Source organism: Marmota flaviventris, chromosome 3, assembly GCF_047511675.1.
Source record: "Marmota flaviventris isolate mMarFla1 chromosome 3, mMarFla1.hap1, whole genome shotgun sequence".
In the NCBI taxonomy this organism is placed as follows: domain Eukaryota; kingdom Metazoa; phylum Chordata; class Mammalia; order Rodentia; family Sciuridae; genus Marmota; species Marmota flaviventris.
In genome coordinates, this window is record NC_092500.1 from 139068871 (window position 1) to 139087463 (window position 18593).

General features: G+C 40.2%; 1 protein-coding gene across 11 annotated transcripts in view; it reads right to left on the bottom strand.

The window, feature by feature from the left end:
• Positions 1-8062: 8062 nt before the first annotated feature.
• The window catches only part of LOC114084515 (intermembrane lipid transfer protein VPS13A-like), a 62525-nt gene continuing 51994 nt past the window's right edge, over positions 8063-18593 (bottom strand). Inside the window, exons 6-8 of one of the 11 annotated variants that reach the window (XM_071610459.1) lie at positions 17734-17823; positions 17146-17250; positions 14527-16148 (exon numbers count right to left, since the gene is read on the bottom strand). In XM_071610459.1, coding sequence (XP_071466560.1) covers positions 17237-17250; positions 17734-17823 — 104 coding nt within the window. In that variant the 3' untranslated portion in view covers positions 14527-16148; positions 17146-17236. Of the gene's footprint in view, positions 14252-14526; positions 17824-18150; positions 18281-18593 lie in introns of those variants that run through there. The other 10 variants (XM_071610460.1, XM_071610466.1, XM_071610469.1 and 7 more) reach the window with 10 other exon arrangements.

An 18593-nucleotide genomic window follows, 5' to 3' on the forward strand; every position in this document is an offset into this window, starting at 1 on the left:
TTTATTTCTTGAGATTTAGAATCTTGTTAAGAAAGTTAGTGCTCACAGCCACATGTTGGAGTGTTCCTCTGTGATGTGCTAAAGCAGTTTCACTGCAATTGACTTAGAGTGGATTTTGGGCATTTGAAAGGTAGGGATCTACTTTCACTCTTCTCTATACGGATGTCCATTTCCCCAGCACCATTTGTTAAAGGAGTATCTTTTCTCCAACTTAGGCTTTGGGCAAGTTTGTTAAGGGTCAGATGACTGTCCGTCTGTGCATTTGTCTCTGTGTCCTCTGCTTTACTCCATTGGTCTTCATACCATGATGCTTTTGGTGACTATTGCTTCGTACTGTCATTTGAGATCAGGTGCTCTGATGCCTCCAGCTTTGCCCTTGTTGTCCAGGATCTATTCAGCTATTCCAGGTATTTTCTTCTTGCATATAAATCTTAGGACCACCTTTTCCTAGTTCTTTGAAGAATGTTATTGGTATTTTGATGGGGATTGCATTGAACCTGTATGCTGCTTTTGGTAATAGGGATCTTTTGATATTATTTTTACCTATGCATAAACATGGTAGGTCTTCTCATCTGCTAAGATATTCTTCAATTTCTTTCTTGACTATCTTATAATTTTCATTGTAGAGGTTTTTCACCTTTTTGGTTAGATGTATTTCCAAGAATTTTATGTATGTGGGCTGTTGTGAAGGAATAACTTTAGTGATTACTTTCTTACTGGGTTAATTATTGAACTATAGAAGAACTATTAATATTTGTGTGTTGATCTTGTATCCTGAAACCTCTCTGAATTTGTTTGAGATCTACAAGTATTCTGGAGGACTTTCTGGGATTCTCTAAAAATATAATTATGGCATCAGCAAGCATAAACATTTTGATTTTTTCTGTTCCAGCTTCTATACCTTTAATTTCCTTTTCCTGCCGTATTGTTTTGGTTAAATTTTCCAGAACTGTATTGAATAGGAGCTGTAAAAGTGGACATTCTTTTTGATTTCTGATTTTAGAGAAAATGCCTTTGCTTTTTCTCCATTTGGTGTGAGGTTGTCCATGAGTTATTCGTGTGTGTTTTTTACATATGAATATATCAAGTATGTTCTTTTTATACCTAGTTTTTTTTCAGAGTTTTTAATATGGATGGATGCTAGATTTTGTTGAAGGATTTTTCTGCATCAATTGAAATGTTCATGTGATTTTTGTCCCTGCTTCTATTTATGTGATGAATTACATTTATTAATTTTTGTATATTGGACAAACCTTACATCACTGGGATGAAATCACTTGGTTATGAAGTATAATCTTCTTAATGTGTTTTTGGATGCAGTTTGCTAATAATTTATTAAGGATTTTTGCATCCATGTTCATCAAAGATATCGGTCTGTAAATTTCTTTCATTGATGTGTCTGTATCTGGTTTTGGTATCAGAATGGTACTGACTTCATAGAATTAGTATGGGAGTGTCCCCTCCCTTCCTAATTTATGAAATAATTTTAAAAAGGAGTTGCATTAGTTCTTCTTCAAAGGTATAGTAGAACTCGGTTTAAAATCCATCTGGTCCTGGGCTTTTCTTTGATAAAGATTATTGGGATGAAAATGTGGATTAGTTGCAGAGTGCTTGCCTGGCCTGTATGGGGCCCTAGATTCAGTCCCCAACACCAAAATAGGAAGGCTTTTTATTAATACTTTAATCTTAATGCTTGATACTGGTCTCTTTAGGTTTCCTACATCTTCTTGCATTAAATTGGTTAGTTCATAAGTTCCTATAAATTTGTCCATATCTTCTAGATGTTCCAATTTATTAGATTATAAATTTTTAAAATATTACCTTATGATCTGTATTTCAGTGATGTCTGTGATATCTACTTTTTCATCTCTAATTTTGTTGATCTTTTTTCTCTTTCTTTTGGCTAGTTTGGCTAAGGATTTATTATTCTTAATTATCTTTTCAAAGGACCATCTCTTTGTTGCATTGATTCATTGTATTATTTTCATTTTTAATTTCATTAATAATTATTTCATGCCTTTTAGTGGTTTTGGAATTACTTTGTTTATGCTTTTCTATGGCATTGAGATGTATCATTAGATTATTTAATTGGGATCTTTCTGTTTTCTTTGTTCTTGTTTTATATTTTGCTGAGAGCCACGGCCGAGTCTGTATGGCCCCTGGCATTTTGCCAACAGTATTGATTGACAGGCGAGGCATTACTATCCGCCTCTGCCACAACTTTTGAGTTCTCGCACTATTTTGGAGTTCTCGTGGGGATTTCCGGGGATTCCCCGAGAGTTCCCATTGGTTGGGGAAGTGCAGGAGGAGGGATTTCCGGGAGATATATTTCCGGCTGGGGGTTCCTGGACAAGCCTCGTGGCGTTCGGGAGGATTACCCGGGAGCTGTGTGAAGTGTTTTCCTGCAGTTTAAAAATAAAGTTTGTTTCTGCTTCAGTGGCTAGTGATTTGTGCCCAGCCAGACTGCAGCATTTGGTGGCCCGTATGGGGAACGTGTGAAGCTTCGGGGTAAGTGAAATTGCTTGCCCCTAAGGGAAGGCGAGAGAATGGGTGACCATTTTAAAAAACAATGTGTTCTTGTTTTGATTTGTTTTGTGTTTGTTTCAAGCTGTCTATCCCTAGAATTTTCTCAGGCAGATTGGGAAAAATGGTTGGCTCAAGGTTTGAAGTTGTTCGCCCCTGAGGAAGAGATAGAAATAGACCACAAATGCACATGTCAAGAAAATAGGAAACTTGATACAACGATTTTTTGTTCCGTTTTTGTTTCATTCTGTTTCGGTTTTGTTTTGTGTTATCTTATTGGGTTGCGTTATCTTTATAACAGATTAGAAATTAGTAAAAAACAAACTGAAAGAGTGTTAAGTAAATTGTTAGAGGTTCAGACCATGGAGAAAGACATTTTAGATCAAGCAAAAGAGAAGGTGTCTCAAGCTAGTCAGACAGAGGAAGAAAATTTAAAGGAAGAAAACTTAGAGGAGAAACAGCTATTAGGGAAAAAGCTACAACAGGAGGCTGCTACTAACACCGTTCTATCACCAGAGGGCGTAATTCAACCAACAGCTCCCCCTATGGAGATAGCTGAGTGGCCCTCAAACCCCGTAGTTGATAGATGGGATCCTGAGACAGGACCTCAAAGATTAGCATGCCCTGTACTTGAGCAGGCAGGAGGGCAGCGAATTCACCGTGCTTTAGATTTCAAAACAGTGAAGCAGTTAAAGAAGGCTGTAACAACCTATGGTCCTCAAGCACCGTTCACTGTAAGCATGGTCGAATCCATTACCAACTTGGACATGACGCCAGCAGATTGGGCTAGTATGTGTAAATCTGTGCTAAATGGAGGACAGTATTTGTTTTGGAAGGTTGCCAATGAGGAATTTTGCAGGGAGACAGCTAGACGAAATGCAGCAGCCGGTTACCCTCAAAGAAATCTAGATATGTTGTTAGGAAAAGGACCTTATGAGGGTCAACGGCAACAAATTGAATATGATCCTGGCGTATACGCACAAATTGCTGTAGATGCGGTTAGGGCATGGAAAACTTTACAGGGGCATGGAGGTTTACAAGGTCAATTATCTAAGGTAATACAAGGAACTAATGAACCTTACGCTGAATTTGTAGATAGGCTTATTCAAGCAGCTTCCAGAATTTTTGGGGATACAGAACAGGCAATGCCATTTATAAAACAACTGGCTTATGACCAAGCAAATCGTTGTTGCAGAGAGGTCATTAGACCATGGAGACATGAAGATTTAAACACATATATTAAATTATGTAGAGACATTAATGAACAAGGGCAAGTCTTAGCAGCAGTACAACAGGCTTTAGATGCCAGGCCAAAAACATGCTATAATTGTGATCAAACAGGACATTTTAAAAGGAGTTGCCCCATAGGAGGAGGGTTTAACAAAGCTAGATATCAAACGAATAGAATACCGGGTATTTGCCCACGATGCCGTAGAGGGAAACACTGGGCTAATGAATGCCGTTCTCAAACCACCATAGAGGGTATTCCGTTATCAAAAAACAGACAAGGACCAAGTGTTTACCCACGATATCGTGGAGAAAGGCATCGGGCTCCATTGCCAAAAAACGGACAGGGGGGCCCAATGCTCCGGGGCCCATGACCACAAATGTACGGGGCACTGGAGGAACCCAGAAACACCATGGAGGAACCCAGCAATACCATCAGGGTAGTGCCCAGGACACATTATCCATCAGATCTCTCATCAGACGAACCAGAGGGAGCGCAGGGTTGGACATCTGCGCCTCCGCCAGAGCAGTACTAACTCCAGAGATGGGAGTTCAAATCATTCCCACAGGAGTAAAAGGACCTCATCCCCAAGGAACAGTAGGCTTATTGTTAGGACGCAGTTCTTCTACGCTAAAAGGACTTATGATAAGTCCCGGGGTAATTGATCCCGATTATGAAGGTGAAATAAAAATTATAGCTAGTTCTCCAAAGGGTATATCAGTAATTTCACCAGGAGATAGAATAGCACAGTTATTAATAATACCCAGCCTACATGATAAATTTTCCAGTAGTACTATAGAAAGAGGTTCCAGGGGATTAGGCTCCACAGGTGTAGATTGGGCTATGCTGTCTTTAAATTTAGATTCTCGCCCCATGCTAAAACTAAATATTCAAGGACATGAATTTAATGGGCTACTGGATACAGGTGCAGACCTTAGCATCATATCTCGTCAAGAATGGCCAAAACTTTGGCCGTTACAACAAGCCACTCAAACGCTTCGAGGCCTAGGAATGGCAACTAATCCCCATAGAAGTGCAATGGTATTAGATTGGAAGGATCCTGAAGGATGTGAAGGAACTATACAGCCATATGTATTGGATCATCTTCCTATAAATTTATGGGGACGAGATGTCCTAGATCAATTAGGTTTGACATTAACAAATAACATCAATCCAAATGCGCCCACTATTAGGGCTAGACAAGGTTTCAGGAAAGAAAAAAGATTAGGAGAACAAGGCATAGAAGCACCAATTAAAATAGATCAGGGAATAAATAGACATGGACTGGGTTTTCAGAAGGGGTCGCTGAGGCAATAAAAATTACTTGGAAATCAGATAGACCAGTATGGGTTCCTCAGTGGCCCCTGAATAAAGAAAAGATACAAGCAGCCCATGACCTGGTCAAACAACAATTAGCGGAGGGACATATACAACCTTCTGTATCTCCTTACAATACTCTCATTTTTGTCATTAAAAAGAAATCTGGTAAATGGAGATTATTGCAAGATTTAAGAGCCATTAATAATGAGATGGTTATTATGGGACCTGCTCAATCGGGGATTCCTCAATTGTCTGCTTTGCCAAAAACCTGGTACGTTTTAGCTATAGATATTAAAGATTGTTTTTTTTCAATTCCAATTCATCCTGAGGATAGTCCACATTTTGCATTTACTATCCCTGCACTGAATCATGAAGGTCCTGATCAGAGATATGAATGGAAAGTACTCCCTCAAGGGATGGCTAACAGCCCAAATATGTGTCAAATTTATGTTAACAAAGCAATCCAGCCACTTAGAAATCAAAATCCTAAACTACAAATATTTCACTATATGGATGATGTATTGTTAGCACACAAAGATAAAAACACATTGCTAGAATGTTATGCCACACTTACAAATTTATTAAAAAAAAAATAATCTAGAGATAGCAATAGATAAAGTACAATTAAATTTTCCAATTAATTATTTAGGAGTTCTATTATCCTCAACCATGGTCCATCCACCAAAAATTCAAATACGAGTAGATCAACTCAAATCACTTAACGACTTTCAAAAGTTATTAGGAGACATAAATTGGATAAGGCCTTATCTAGGCATACCAACAGGAGAGTTGGGACCTTTATTTGATATCCTAAAAGGTCCATCAGATCCAAATTCACCCCGCATGTTAACGCCTGAAGCAAGAAAGGCATTAAAATTATTGAAACACTTATGGAAAATATGCATTTGGATAGAATTGATATAACTTTGCCTTTATTATTTATTGTAATACCAACAAAAAATATTCCTACAGGAGTATTTTGGCAAGAAGGTCCATTATTGTGGATACATTTATCTTATTCTCCTAACACTATTCTTACTAGGTATCCTGAGGCTGTAGGACAATTAATACTCAAAGGAATAAAAGCAGCAAAGGGAGTGTTTGGAATTTCTCCCAATAAAATTATTACTCCATATACTATGGATCAAATTGATGAGTTAGCTAATGAGTTAAATACTTGGGCAATAATCATGTGTAAATCTAATGTTTCATTTGATAATCACTTACCATCTAATCCTTTGTTGTCTTTTTGGTCTAAGCATCCTGTAGTTTTTCCAAAAATGACAAGAAAAACCCCTATCATGAATGCTCCAAATGTATTCACTGATGGGTCAAATAATGGTACAGCAGCAGTAGTTACCCCTGATCAAACTTTTACATTTTTAGTACCCAAACAATCAGCTCAAAAGGTAGAGCTTAATGCAGTTTTACAAGCTTTTGTGATGTTTAATGATTCTGTATTTAATTTATTCTCTGATAGTCAGTATGTAGTTAATGCTATAGTATCCCTTGAAGATGCTGGCAGGATTTCCCCTTCCTCTACTGTTTTCTCTTTGTTTTCTGCTATACAAAGTCTAATCTGGGACAGAAAAGATCCATTCTTTATAGGACATATCAGAGCACATACAGGATTGCCTGGAGCCCTTAGTTTGGGCAACGATTTAGCAGATAAAACTACACATGACATACATATTTTCTCTACACTAGAAGAAGCTACACATTTTCATAAAAGATTGCATGTCAATGCTAATACTTTACAAAAGTGTTTTAAAATAACTAAGGAACAAGCTAGACAAATAATAAAACAATGTCAAAATTGTGTGACCTTTTTACCACAAGTTAATCTTGGAGTCAATCCTAGAGGACTGATACCTAACCATATTTGGCAGATGGACGTCACACACTTGCCACAATTTGGAAAATTAAAATATTTGCATGTTACAGTTGATACTTCTTCCGGATTTTTGATGGACTCCCTTCATTCCAGAGAAAAAACTAAAGATGTTATAGCTCATTGCTTACAAAATTTTGCCACTGTGGGCGTTCCAAAACAGTTAAAAACAGATAATGGTCCTGGTTATACTTCTACCTCTTTTAAACAATTTTGCTCATCATTTGGCATTACTCATATAACAGGAATTCCATACAATCCACAGGGACAAGGCATAGTTGAAAGAGCTCATCAAACTATTAAAATGTACTTACTAAAGCAAAAAGAGGGAATTGGAAAGGGGTATATGTCACCCAAAGATAAACTTAAAATAACCCTTTTTACTCTAAACTTTTTAAATTTGGATTCCTCAGGGCTTAGTGCTGCGGAAAGGCATATGTGTCCAAAAAATGTACATAAGCCTAAGGTACTTTCGAAGGATATTCTAACAGGACAATGGAAAGGTCCTGACCCAGTGATTGTCTGGAGTCGGGGTTCTGTTTGTGTTTTTCCACAGGGAGAACAGCAGCCGATTTGGATTCCAGAGAGATTAACTAAAACAATTTATACAGGCCAAAAGGAAGATGATTTGACTCAAATCCATAACAGCTGATATCCAGAACTCCAGTTTGGCTATTCTTACATCTGCAACAGTGATTAACCAGGATGCTTTTTTCAATATTTATTTTATTATTTGCCTTTTCCCACATCATAAAGTTCTATTTTATTTTTGAGCTCATACAGACCTAAGTTAATGTTTTTCTGATCAGTTTTATTTTTTGACTGTGGAGTTTTTAAGCATTGCAATGGAGATTTCACCTAGGTAAAGCTACAAGGCCTTTACTATTGTCTTATGTGTTGTATGTTATGTGTGCACACTTCTGTTTTGTGTTGTATGTCTGTATGTGCGTATGTCCATATATCATATATGAGGAGCGCTCATGAATAAATGGATCCGAATTTTTTTTATTCACGTGATTTTAATGGTTTAATTTAGATTGGGTAAACAGCTGTTGAAAATTGTTTTAATATGTGAACAAATAAGGAGGTTAACAGATCTGTTTGTTTACTTTCACCTTTCCTTCTCATTATATTTAATAATTCTGTTCAGGATAATGTAAATTATTCAAAAAATTGTTTTCTTAGTGCCTGTTGGAATGTTACATAATTTTTTTCTTAGCATCATTGCCAGAATTCCTATCTTCATCCCAGTGCCGGTGAAGACAAAGATAAAACCAAACTACAGCTTCTTCGATAGTTATCACAACAAACTGTAAAAACTGATGCATCAATGAATAATAACTCAACAAGTAATGCTCAATTAAGGAGTCGATTTACTTTGGGAGGAAATGGACATATTGACAGATTCCTCTGCTTTGAATTGCTTGCAGACCTTGTCTGGACTATGTATCACTTGTACGCATTGTGAACTATCTGTTGGTGCAGCGAATTGTGGTAGTGCTGGAGTATTTTTGCTGATGGTGTCACCAGTGGTACAATTTTTCAAAGGAGCCCTCAATTGGCTTAGTGTCCTGGCATTTTGCATCCTCCTCCCTTCTACTAGTGATGGTCTAAAATTTGGGGGCCAACAGAGGTGAGGCAAAGAACCTCACCCCCCCACTGGTGCAAAGGCCTATCCACAAGTATGGCTGTATGCTGGACCGGTAGTCAGTGACGGGTATGATCCAATTGCAGTGGTACCAACCTAAGACAGGAGGCTGACGCCTAGAGGTCAGTTCATCTGATGACGGGTAAGGACCATATGTTGAATTGGACTGCCTAACAGGCACGGTCCCTAAGCCACATTGCTTGTTGTTTAATTAAACAAAAAGGGGGAGATGCTGAGAGCCACGGCCGAGTCTGTATGGCCCCTGGCATTTTGCCAACAGTATTGATTGACAGGTGAGGCATTACTATCCGCCTCTGCTGCAACTTTTGAGTTCTCGCACTATTTTGGAGTTCTCGTGGGGATTTCCGGGGATTCTCCGAGAGTTCCCATTGGTTGGGGAAGTGCAGGAGGAGGGATTTCCGGGAGATATATTTCCGGCTGGGGGTTCCTGGACAAGCCTCCTGGCGTTTGGGAGGATTCCCCGGGAGCTGTGTGAAGTGTTTTCCTGCAGTTTAAAAATAAAGTTTGTTCCTGCTTCAGTGGCTCCTGATTTGTGCCCAGCCAGACTGCGGCAATATTTAATGCTATAAATTTTCCTCTTAGTACTGCCTTTATAGTGTCCCAGAGATTTTGATATGTTTCATAATTTTTCCTTTATGCTTCTAGGAATTTTAATAGTTTTCCTCTCATTTCTTCTATGATTCATTGAGAAGAGTATGATTCAATCTTTTTGTTTTTTATGGTTGGTATAATTTTCCTTAATATTTATTTCCACTTTTATTCCTTTTTGATCTGATAAGATACAGTAGATTATGTTGATTTTTTTTTAATATTTGCTAAGACTTAAATTGGGGCCTACAACATGGCTTGTTTTGGAAAAAGTCCCATGAACTGCTGAAAAGAAAGTGAATTCATCAGCTTTTGGATGATATATTCTATAGATGTCTGTTAGAACCATTTGGTTTATCATGTTTTTTTTTAAGTCATAAACATCTTTATTAGTTTTATGCCTACATGACTATCTATTATGAAAGGGGTGTGTGGAAATCAACCAGTAATGTTGTATTGGGATTCTCTGAAATTTAATGTCAAGAAGTGTTTTTTTTTTTTTGTGCAATTAGATGCTATGATATTTATTATAATTATAACTTCTTATTGAATTATATCATTAACCAGTATGTAGTAACCTTTTGGATTCTTCAAATTAATTTTTGTTTCAAATCTGCTTTGTCAGTTTTGAGAGGAGCTACTCCTGCTTGTTTTCAGACTCCATTTGCATAGAATATATGTATTTTTACTTTCTGTCTGTAGATGTCTTTACTAATGATATGAGTCTCTTGCAAACAGCATATGGTTGGTTCTTGCATTCTAAACCATTTTGCCAATGTATTTATTTTAATTAAAGAGGTGAGTCCACTTATATTCATTGTTGATGGATATTTAATATTTTCTGCCATTTTGTTTTGTTTCCTATATTTAATTTGGTCTTTTTGTTTTGTTAATTGTTCTTCTAGATTGCTTCATCCACTTTAGCAGCTCTGTTATTTGTTTTTGAGTTGTTCTGTGTCCTGTAAATTTTTAGGTTTTTTTTTTTTTTTTTTGTAATGCTGGCTTAGTAGTCATGAATTATTTTAATTTATTCTTACAATGAAAAAAATATTTCTGTTTAAATTCTTAAAGGCAACTTTGCTTGATATAGAAATCTTGACTATCAGTTTTCTTTCATAGCTTTCAATATCTCATTATAATCCTTCATTTCTTTCAAAGTCTGAATTTAGAAGTCAGAAGTGAACCTTATTGATTTAAATCTAAATGTGACCTGATGTTTTCTCTTGTGTCTTCTAATAGTCTTTCTTTATTCTTTCTGTTAAGCATCTTAAAATAAGTCTTAAAATAAGCCTTAAAATAAGTCTGATGACCATTATGACATCTATAACACTAATTTCCACAAAAAGTAATGGAAGACTCAGTATTTAACAGCAGCTTCAACATCAAGTAGACATGAACTCTATCAGGGTTACACAACAGGTGTCAACCACACAGTCCACCATATTAACAACCTTAACATGAATGTGGGGTAGGAATTACACAAATTGCATAGTTCTAAAAGTAGGAATATTACAATTCCTCAAGTGAAAGAAAGTGAGGTAGGTGGGCAAAAGTTGATGCTGTAAAGGAGGAGGAGTAAAAAAAAATACTTAAAATTAAGAAAACAAATTAAGGGGGAAGCAGAAAAGGAAACAAGAAAAATTGACTATTATTGAGGGAAGACAGGGAAGAAGGAGGAATAAAAATAGCAAAAATGAAGGTAAAAACTGCCGCAGTCTGGCTGGGCACAAAAATAACTGGGAGGTCACGAGCCACTTGTAGGTTCAAAAAGGAACTACTTTATTGCCCAAACCCAACGGGAACTCTCCAGAACTCCTCGGAAACTCCTCGAGAACCAACGGGAACTCAACAGGAACTCTGCAAGAACTCAGCGAGAACTCAAAAGTAGCAGGCACCCGAGACGGCAGGAGCCGCCCCACTGCTGGACAGCAGAGGTCCACATACACAACTGAATACACAGCTTGCCCCAATCCAGCATCATCCAGTTACAGCAATCAGTCACCATACCAATAATTATACACAGCTTAACTTAATCACCATCATCCCAATGGCTCGCTGGGCCACCTCCCAGCCACTCCTTCTGGCAAAATGCCAGGCGCCATCCGGACTTGGCTGTGGCTCTCAACAAAAAAACAAATAAAACAAAAATCCTACAAAGTCAAACCTCCAAAGTCAAAGTGAGACGAAAAATGAGTGAAAGAAACAGTCGGCAGGTACAACACACACACACACACACACACACACACACACCCTGGAAAAGGAAATAAAACATCAGGAAAACTTCTTAATGAACAGCGCAGGGTTTGTCTTCTCTGAGGTGGTCGAGGCCACCCACAGGGCTGGAGATTGACTCCCCAGTGCTGGCCCAGCCATGCTGCTTCACCTTGAGCTGTGGCCCCTCAGACCAAGTCTCAGGTTGTGTGTCTGACCTCACTGTTTCTCCCTCCGCTGCCACTCGGCGTGGCCTGGACCTGAGCAGGGTGTGGCAGCTCTCGGCTTCCCTCTTGGCAGTGCTGGGGACAGGGACTGGGGAGGGCTGACCCGTGCAGCTTTGCCTAGACAGACTGGCCCATGCGCTCCTTGTGCGGGGCTAATGCAAGGTCTAAGTGGGAAGTTCCAGCAGCAGGGCTGGAACTGTCCTATTCTTGGGGACTTCCTCAGGTGGATTTACTCCAGATCCAGACCCTCTGTTGCTGGCAGATGCCCAGCTCTGCTGCAGGTCCTGGTCTGAAGAACCTTTGCAATTTCCACCCCCAGGATGGGGGATTACCCCCACCACTCTCACATGCTCCCCTGCCATGGACCTGGACTCCCCAAGATCAGAACTGGAGTGCCTGATCATTTCCTGACCTCGCCCCAGCTGGTCATGTGAGATGCCAGAAACCAAGGGCCAGTGAGCCGGTCTTTGCTCTGTTCCCAGCCCGGGTCTTCCTGGGTACACGCCTCCCTGGGCCCCTGTCAGCAGCGCTGGCTGGGCAGGTATCTGCTGGCGCAGACTGGAGGGCTTTTCACAAACTGGAGCTCCGGCAGCAGGACGCAGGACGCTGCCCCATGACCACTTAGAGATAGCTCCCGGCAGTCCTCCTCCTCCGGCTGCAGAGATTCCCCGCGCTCACTTTCTGCCCACCTTCTCTGCATCGGTTGAGAGCGGCCTCCTGCTCCCTTCTACATCCTCCAGTGCCAACGCAGTGCCCTTCTCCCCTTCTGCCTGTTTTGCTCCTTGCTGCAGTGAGTTGAGAGGCCAGCACCGCCAGCAAAGCTGGCCCATCTCAGATGTAGTATTTCTTGTTCCCTCTTCAAAGCTCTTGAATTTCTGTGTGTCTATGACTATTTTACTGTCCAGTGCTGAATTTCAGTGAATTTCCTCTGTCACCCACCTCGCGTGAAGCAATACCCCTGATGCTAGAATCTGCAACTTGAGCAGATGGAAGGCATCCTTCTCCTCTGAGGTGCAGGCCTCCGACCCTCCTTCTTGTGGTCTTGAGCATGCGTCTTTAGCACTTGCTGAGACTCCTCCAGGCTTGTTTGAGCAGCACTTAGCCAGAACTGGAGCAAATTCACCTGGGTACTTTGCCTCAGTGGGCTTCCCCTTTTGATCTTACTCCATGATTTGGTAGCTGTCTCTGATTCCAGATCTGCTTTCCACAGGAATACTAACAGAGAAAATTTGCAATAATCCACTATTTGGATGACAGTTGAAGATTTAAAATTAAGGCCTCCACCAGTAAGTGTACCATCAGTGTGATTATTTCAAAAGTAACTTCAATATCACTTTATCTATTTGGGGAACACATGTGAGAACTACTTACAATTTTGCTGATTATTAAGGATTGTCATTTGATAAATAAACAATGCAAAACAATAATGAAAGAAATCAAACAATATCTAAATTAATGGAAAGCTGGCCATCCCAACATCAAAATCCCTGCATGCTGTTTTGCTGATACTAACAGTTTTCACAGAGAAGCAGAACTCCGGAATAACAAGCAGGACACTGAGGAAGAACAAAGTTGAAGGACTGACCACTAGATTTCAAGACTCACTCTATAGCTGCATTAATCAGACAGCATGGTGTTGGTGTAAGAATAGATACACTGATCAATGGAACACAAAAGGTAATCCAAAAATAGACAAACCTAGTCAACTGATCTATGAAAAAAAGTGCAAAGGCAATTCACTAAAAAAAGTAAAGTCTGTTCAATAAGTGGTGCTGAAAAAGCTGGTATCCCTATTTCCATATTACAGGTACAGTCCAAGGGGTGGCCAGTTCTGTGTGAGTGAGGGCTGACCAAATGAGCAGGGGAATTTTCAGAACAATGACATTACCCCCTGTGATACTCTCAAAGCAATAACACTATGCAAAGTGCATAGAACTGTACACTATAAAGAATAGACTTTAGTATATTCAAAAATTTTAAAGTCATTTTCTCCAGTGGGGGCATGGAGGAAAGTTCTAAACACTCCAAGAATTTCTTTGATTTACAGAAGGATTGCCCCCCATACTTTCTTCACAAATTGAAAATGTAGTAAATAGAAACTGTGTTGAATAACTACCCCACTGGGCATCCTAGCTGAGCATCACAGCCCGCTGTAGGGTGCTTGCTCTCTCCCAGGTGACTGCTGTTAGGCACAGACCCAGAACAGGGCTGGGCCACCGCACCACAATGGTGACCACCCCTAGGGCTTTAGGCTCTAGACTTCCGGGTTTTTCTTCCTGCCTAGGAAGGGGGCCCGCCAAAGGGGCATCACCAGTTCAGGGGCATCCACTAGGAACTGACAATAGACACACCAATCATAACCACACACACTTTCCGTGGGTGTGATATAAGCCCTCCAAACCACACTGCTGCTGCTGCTGATGCCTCACCCCTGCTGTAGCCTGTGGTGAATAAACTGGACGACCACTGTGCTTTCTGACTGAGTGGCCAGGGTCGCGGCCAGGGTCTTCAGGAGTCTTTCAACTGCAAAGTTGACGGGGTCTGGGTCACTGCCACGGTCCAGCCTGACCAGAGACATCCTGCTGCATATCTGCCTGAAGAAAGATCACAATTCAAAATCACAGCATGGTTATCACATTCACAAGACTGATAAAGTCAGAAAACCCAATGTCAACCATGGTAAGTTAGAGATGGTCTGTATAGGAGCACTGACATTGAACAATTAAGTAAATCTATGGAGATGGGAGTTTTGTTTTAGGAATGTAGTGGGAGAATTGTCTAATGATGCAAGAGGTCAGGGGAAAGTTTCTGGGGTCAGTATGAATTCACACACTGCTCATATATGTACAGAAATTGACACACACAATCATTTCTGTGTATGCTTATATAGCAATTTAATGCATTTAACATTTTATACATATTAGCACAACAATTGAATGAAAAAATTTTATGTAGTTGGCTAAGAAATCAAAATTTCACTGAAGTAGTCAGCTACCGCTGGACAGGAGCAGGAGCCAGCATACAGCTGCCAGTGATATTGTCGAAGGTAGAATCCCACTGTATTGAGAAAACTATTTTCCATCAGTTTCTTCCTCACATATGGTTTTCAATGTTTTTTTGTTTTTTTTTTTCTGGAGGAATTTCAATAAGTCTATGCTTTCTTATTTAAGAAAACTTACAAATATCAGACACCAGTGATTCTTGACAAAGCTCTGGAACAAAATATCAATTTCTTGTGGGGAAAGGCAGAGCTTCTCATCTCTGCTTTTGTCTTTTGGGGTCTAAATTCGATTCTTCCATAACATCTAACCTGGTAGAAGGAAAAAGATGAGAGTGCAAAGGATCTGCAGTAAACCTTAGGTCTGCCACTCCTAGGCCATGAGACATGTTTTGTTCCTTGTGTGCCCTCAAATGCACAGAAGTACACAGAATTGACACCTGCAAGGTCTGGGCCAGGGTTTCTGCTTTGTGAAATGATGACAAGTATCCAATAATTGGTCATAAAAAGCTACTCCATTCATGAGATTTTCAGTGTGGCCAACAATAACTTATTAGCCTACAGTGTTATGATTGATTATTCTTTACTCCTTGAGTTAATCTGAAACATGCAATCCAAATCACTTGCTTATCTGCAGCTCTAATTCTTGGTGATTTAATTGTTGCACAGCTTGCCCAATGAACTGCTGCTTTGTAATTAAGAAAATTGTTGCTTTGGATTCTTCCTTCTAAGTCCATGCATTCATACCTACTGCTAGACCAAATGCCCTTGTCCCTCCCTCCCCACCGCTCAGAGAACACTCTCCATAGGTCAACTTTAAAGCCCTTTAAATTGCTCATGGCTGAAACATCTATCTGTTTAGAAAAATCCGTTTCTTCTCCTTCTTGGACATACTACATTCCTTCCTCTTACAGTTCCATGCAGGGCATGACTGAATGCTGCGTAATATGAGCAGGAGGTCTAGACAGCCCATATGAACCTACCACACCACTACATGTTGTCATTTCTCATTCAACCACTGGACACAGTGGTATGCAGGCCCTCAATATTGTTAGAGCCATGCTGGGAAGAGGGCTGTATCCACGTGTCACTCTGACAGATAACTGTCTACCAAGAAGGGCACAAGCTTGCAGTTGAGCCATATGAAAGTATGCATCAGTTTTTTGCAAACTATTGACATATCTTAGCTACTATACTCTGATTCTAAGTAAAACTAATAATTTGAAAACTAAATTTCTCAACCTGATTTTCATCTTGTGGGAAAATTTGCATCTTCCTCAGGATGAGTCAGCCTCTCTTCTATAGTGTGTTGCAAGAAATCTGGTCAAACCCAGCAAAGGAAGCATAAACAATGTTTTGTTCTCTGTTTACCTCTTTGTCTGCCCAACACACCGCACGTTCATGGAAAGCAGAGTATGCATTCACTTATTTTCACATCTAACAACTTATGGTTTCTTCTCTAAGGACTGTTTGGTCATAAGATTAACTGATACCTGTTGAATGAATAAATAAATGGTGAATGAAGTGAGGTCCTGTGTTTAATTTTGACATTTATTTTATGTTTTTCCCAACCTGTCAACCCAGGGAACCTATCCATTCTCCATCCTCTGAGGCTGATCACAAATGCTGCCTGGCATTTGAACATCACAAGGTCTTGACCTTGACCTCCCTGCTTATAGTACACAGTCCACATCTTCCTGTGGCAATTGTCTTCTTGTGTTTATTTGCATCTGTGTCCCTCCCAGCAGATGATGAGATAGGAATTGACTAGTTTGTTGTTCAAAAGATGGAGGAAGAGCTGAGCACGCTTCACCAGACTGAAGACCAGGAAGGACAATTGGTGGAAACCAGAGCAGTGGACTCTTACTGAGAGCACTCTCCTGCTCCCTCAGAGCCAGGCCTGTCTGTTTATGGTCACAAATGGGAATGGCCATGAGGTCAGCAGGAAAGAATCTTGATGATGGAGGGACTTGGCGGAGAAGAAAAACAGTGGTGCACAGGGAAAAATGCAATAGCATAGGATGGTGGTTCCCAGTGTGTCCTGGGATCAGCAGCCTCATCTGCACCAGGGAACTTGCGAAATACACAAATAGTCAGGCTCCAACCTAGTTAAAGAGACCCTCTGGGGAAAGAGCCCCAAGTCATTGGATTGGTCAGTGCTTCTGGCATATGACGATATTTGAGAGCATCTAGCAAGGGGAGGAGACCTGCCAGCCTGGAAGCAAGACAGCCCCGGAGCACCCTGGGGGCCAGCTCCCTGCAGAGAGCCAGGCCCTGCCTGTGCGCATCACCCACTAGCTATGTCCTGGCAGAGGTAACTTCACCTCTTTTTGCCAGTATATGTAATTCAGGGGTCTGGAAAAATTTTTCTTAGTTGTCGTTGTAGTTCCAAAATTCTAAAATGGTACAAGTTATTATTACCTAAAAGAATGTTCTTCCCAAGAAGCATTGCAAAAGTCTAAAATATTGCTATTTCTCAGACAATCTAACCTGAGCATGTGGGAGAAGGACCCATGCTGCAGGAGGTGCCATGCCTGGCTTCCCTCTCCACTTCTGAGGAAGTCAGGATTTCATGGCGTCTTCAGTCCCTGTGTTCTGAACAAAGAGAGGAACACATCTTTGGTGGCTTTGCCTTGGTTTATCCATCTTCAACATGTGCTTGGAAATGTAACTGCTAAGTGTTGGAGAATCATATTGTGGACACATTGAACACTAGAAAATTAAAATCCTTAGGTAGATAAATCCAAGCTTATTTATGGACATTTCCAGATATTAGACTACATTCATATTCTAGGACTTCATAACACAGTACCATAAGTAAAACAGCAAAATATAACACAAAGATCATTTCCCCATAGTCCTGGGATGTGGAAGACGAGATCAAGGTGCGGGCAGGGTTGGTCCTCCCAGGCTGTCTTCAGCTTGCCGGTGTCATCTTCTCCCTGCATCCACAGGACACCGTGATGGCATCACTTTAACTTAATCACATCTTTAAAGGCCCTACCTCACCGACAGTCGCATTCCGAGGTGCATGATATTAGGACTCCTGCTTCTGCATTGGGGGTGGACACAACTCACCTTCTAATTTGACATTAACAACATGACCACAGATTCTCAAGCAGCATTTGGAAGAAGCCTGGTTATCCTTCAAGGTGAAAAGGTAAGAACCTTAATGAGACCAAAAAAAGGATAAAAAGGATACTTTGTCTACATACATTTGGACCACACTTTATAACAGGCACATTGTTTCTTTTCCTAATTAAGTTGTTATGATTTATTACCTGAAGAGTCAGACATATAATATATATTATAACATATCATGGTATAAAATGTTATCATAAAAAGGGCTTAAGCACCTGGATTACATGCAACTCTAGTAAGTTTAATACCCAACTCCATCTCTTACCCCTTAAATAATAAAATAACTCAAATCTCCATCATGAATGGGAAGCCATTCTAATAAAAATCTAAAGTACCCAACACACACATACTTACTGTAAGCAAAAATAACCAAAACTGTTTCAGCACCATAATTAAAGTACAAATAACCAGGATGGGAGCAGACTTCATGGATCAGCTCTGTCTTCTATTCAGCAGTGGAGTCAGGCACTGGAGGGCTCACTTTCTAGGTAGGAAATGGTGCTGATTACAGGGGAGGTTTGAGTTTATATAGTTACATGGGGAGGTGTCTTAGTCTTTGAACACTTTAACAGAACCTGGGCAAGAGGTTAAGAACATCTGGAGCTTGTTTTCCTTGGGCATGGTTTTTAATTAAGCAGTGTTTCTACATGGCAGGGAAGGAGGGTTTAGGATTCAGAGTCTAGTGCTCATTTGACCTACTAGGGTCATTGTATTGACCTGGGGACAAGATTGATGTGTAATTTCATTGTCACTGGAAGAGAATTTTTTAGTTGGGAAAGGATCCCTCTTCCCAGGGA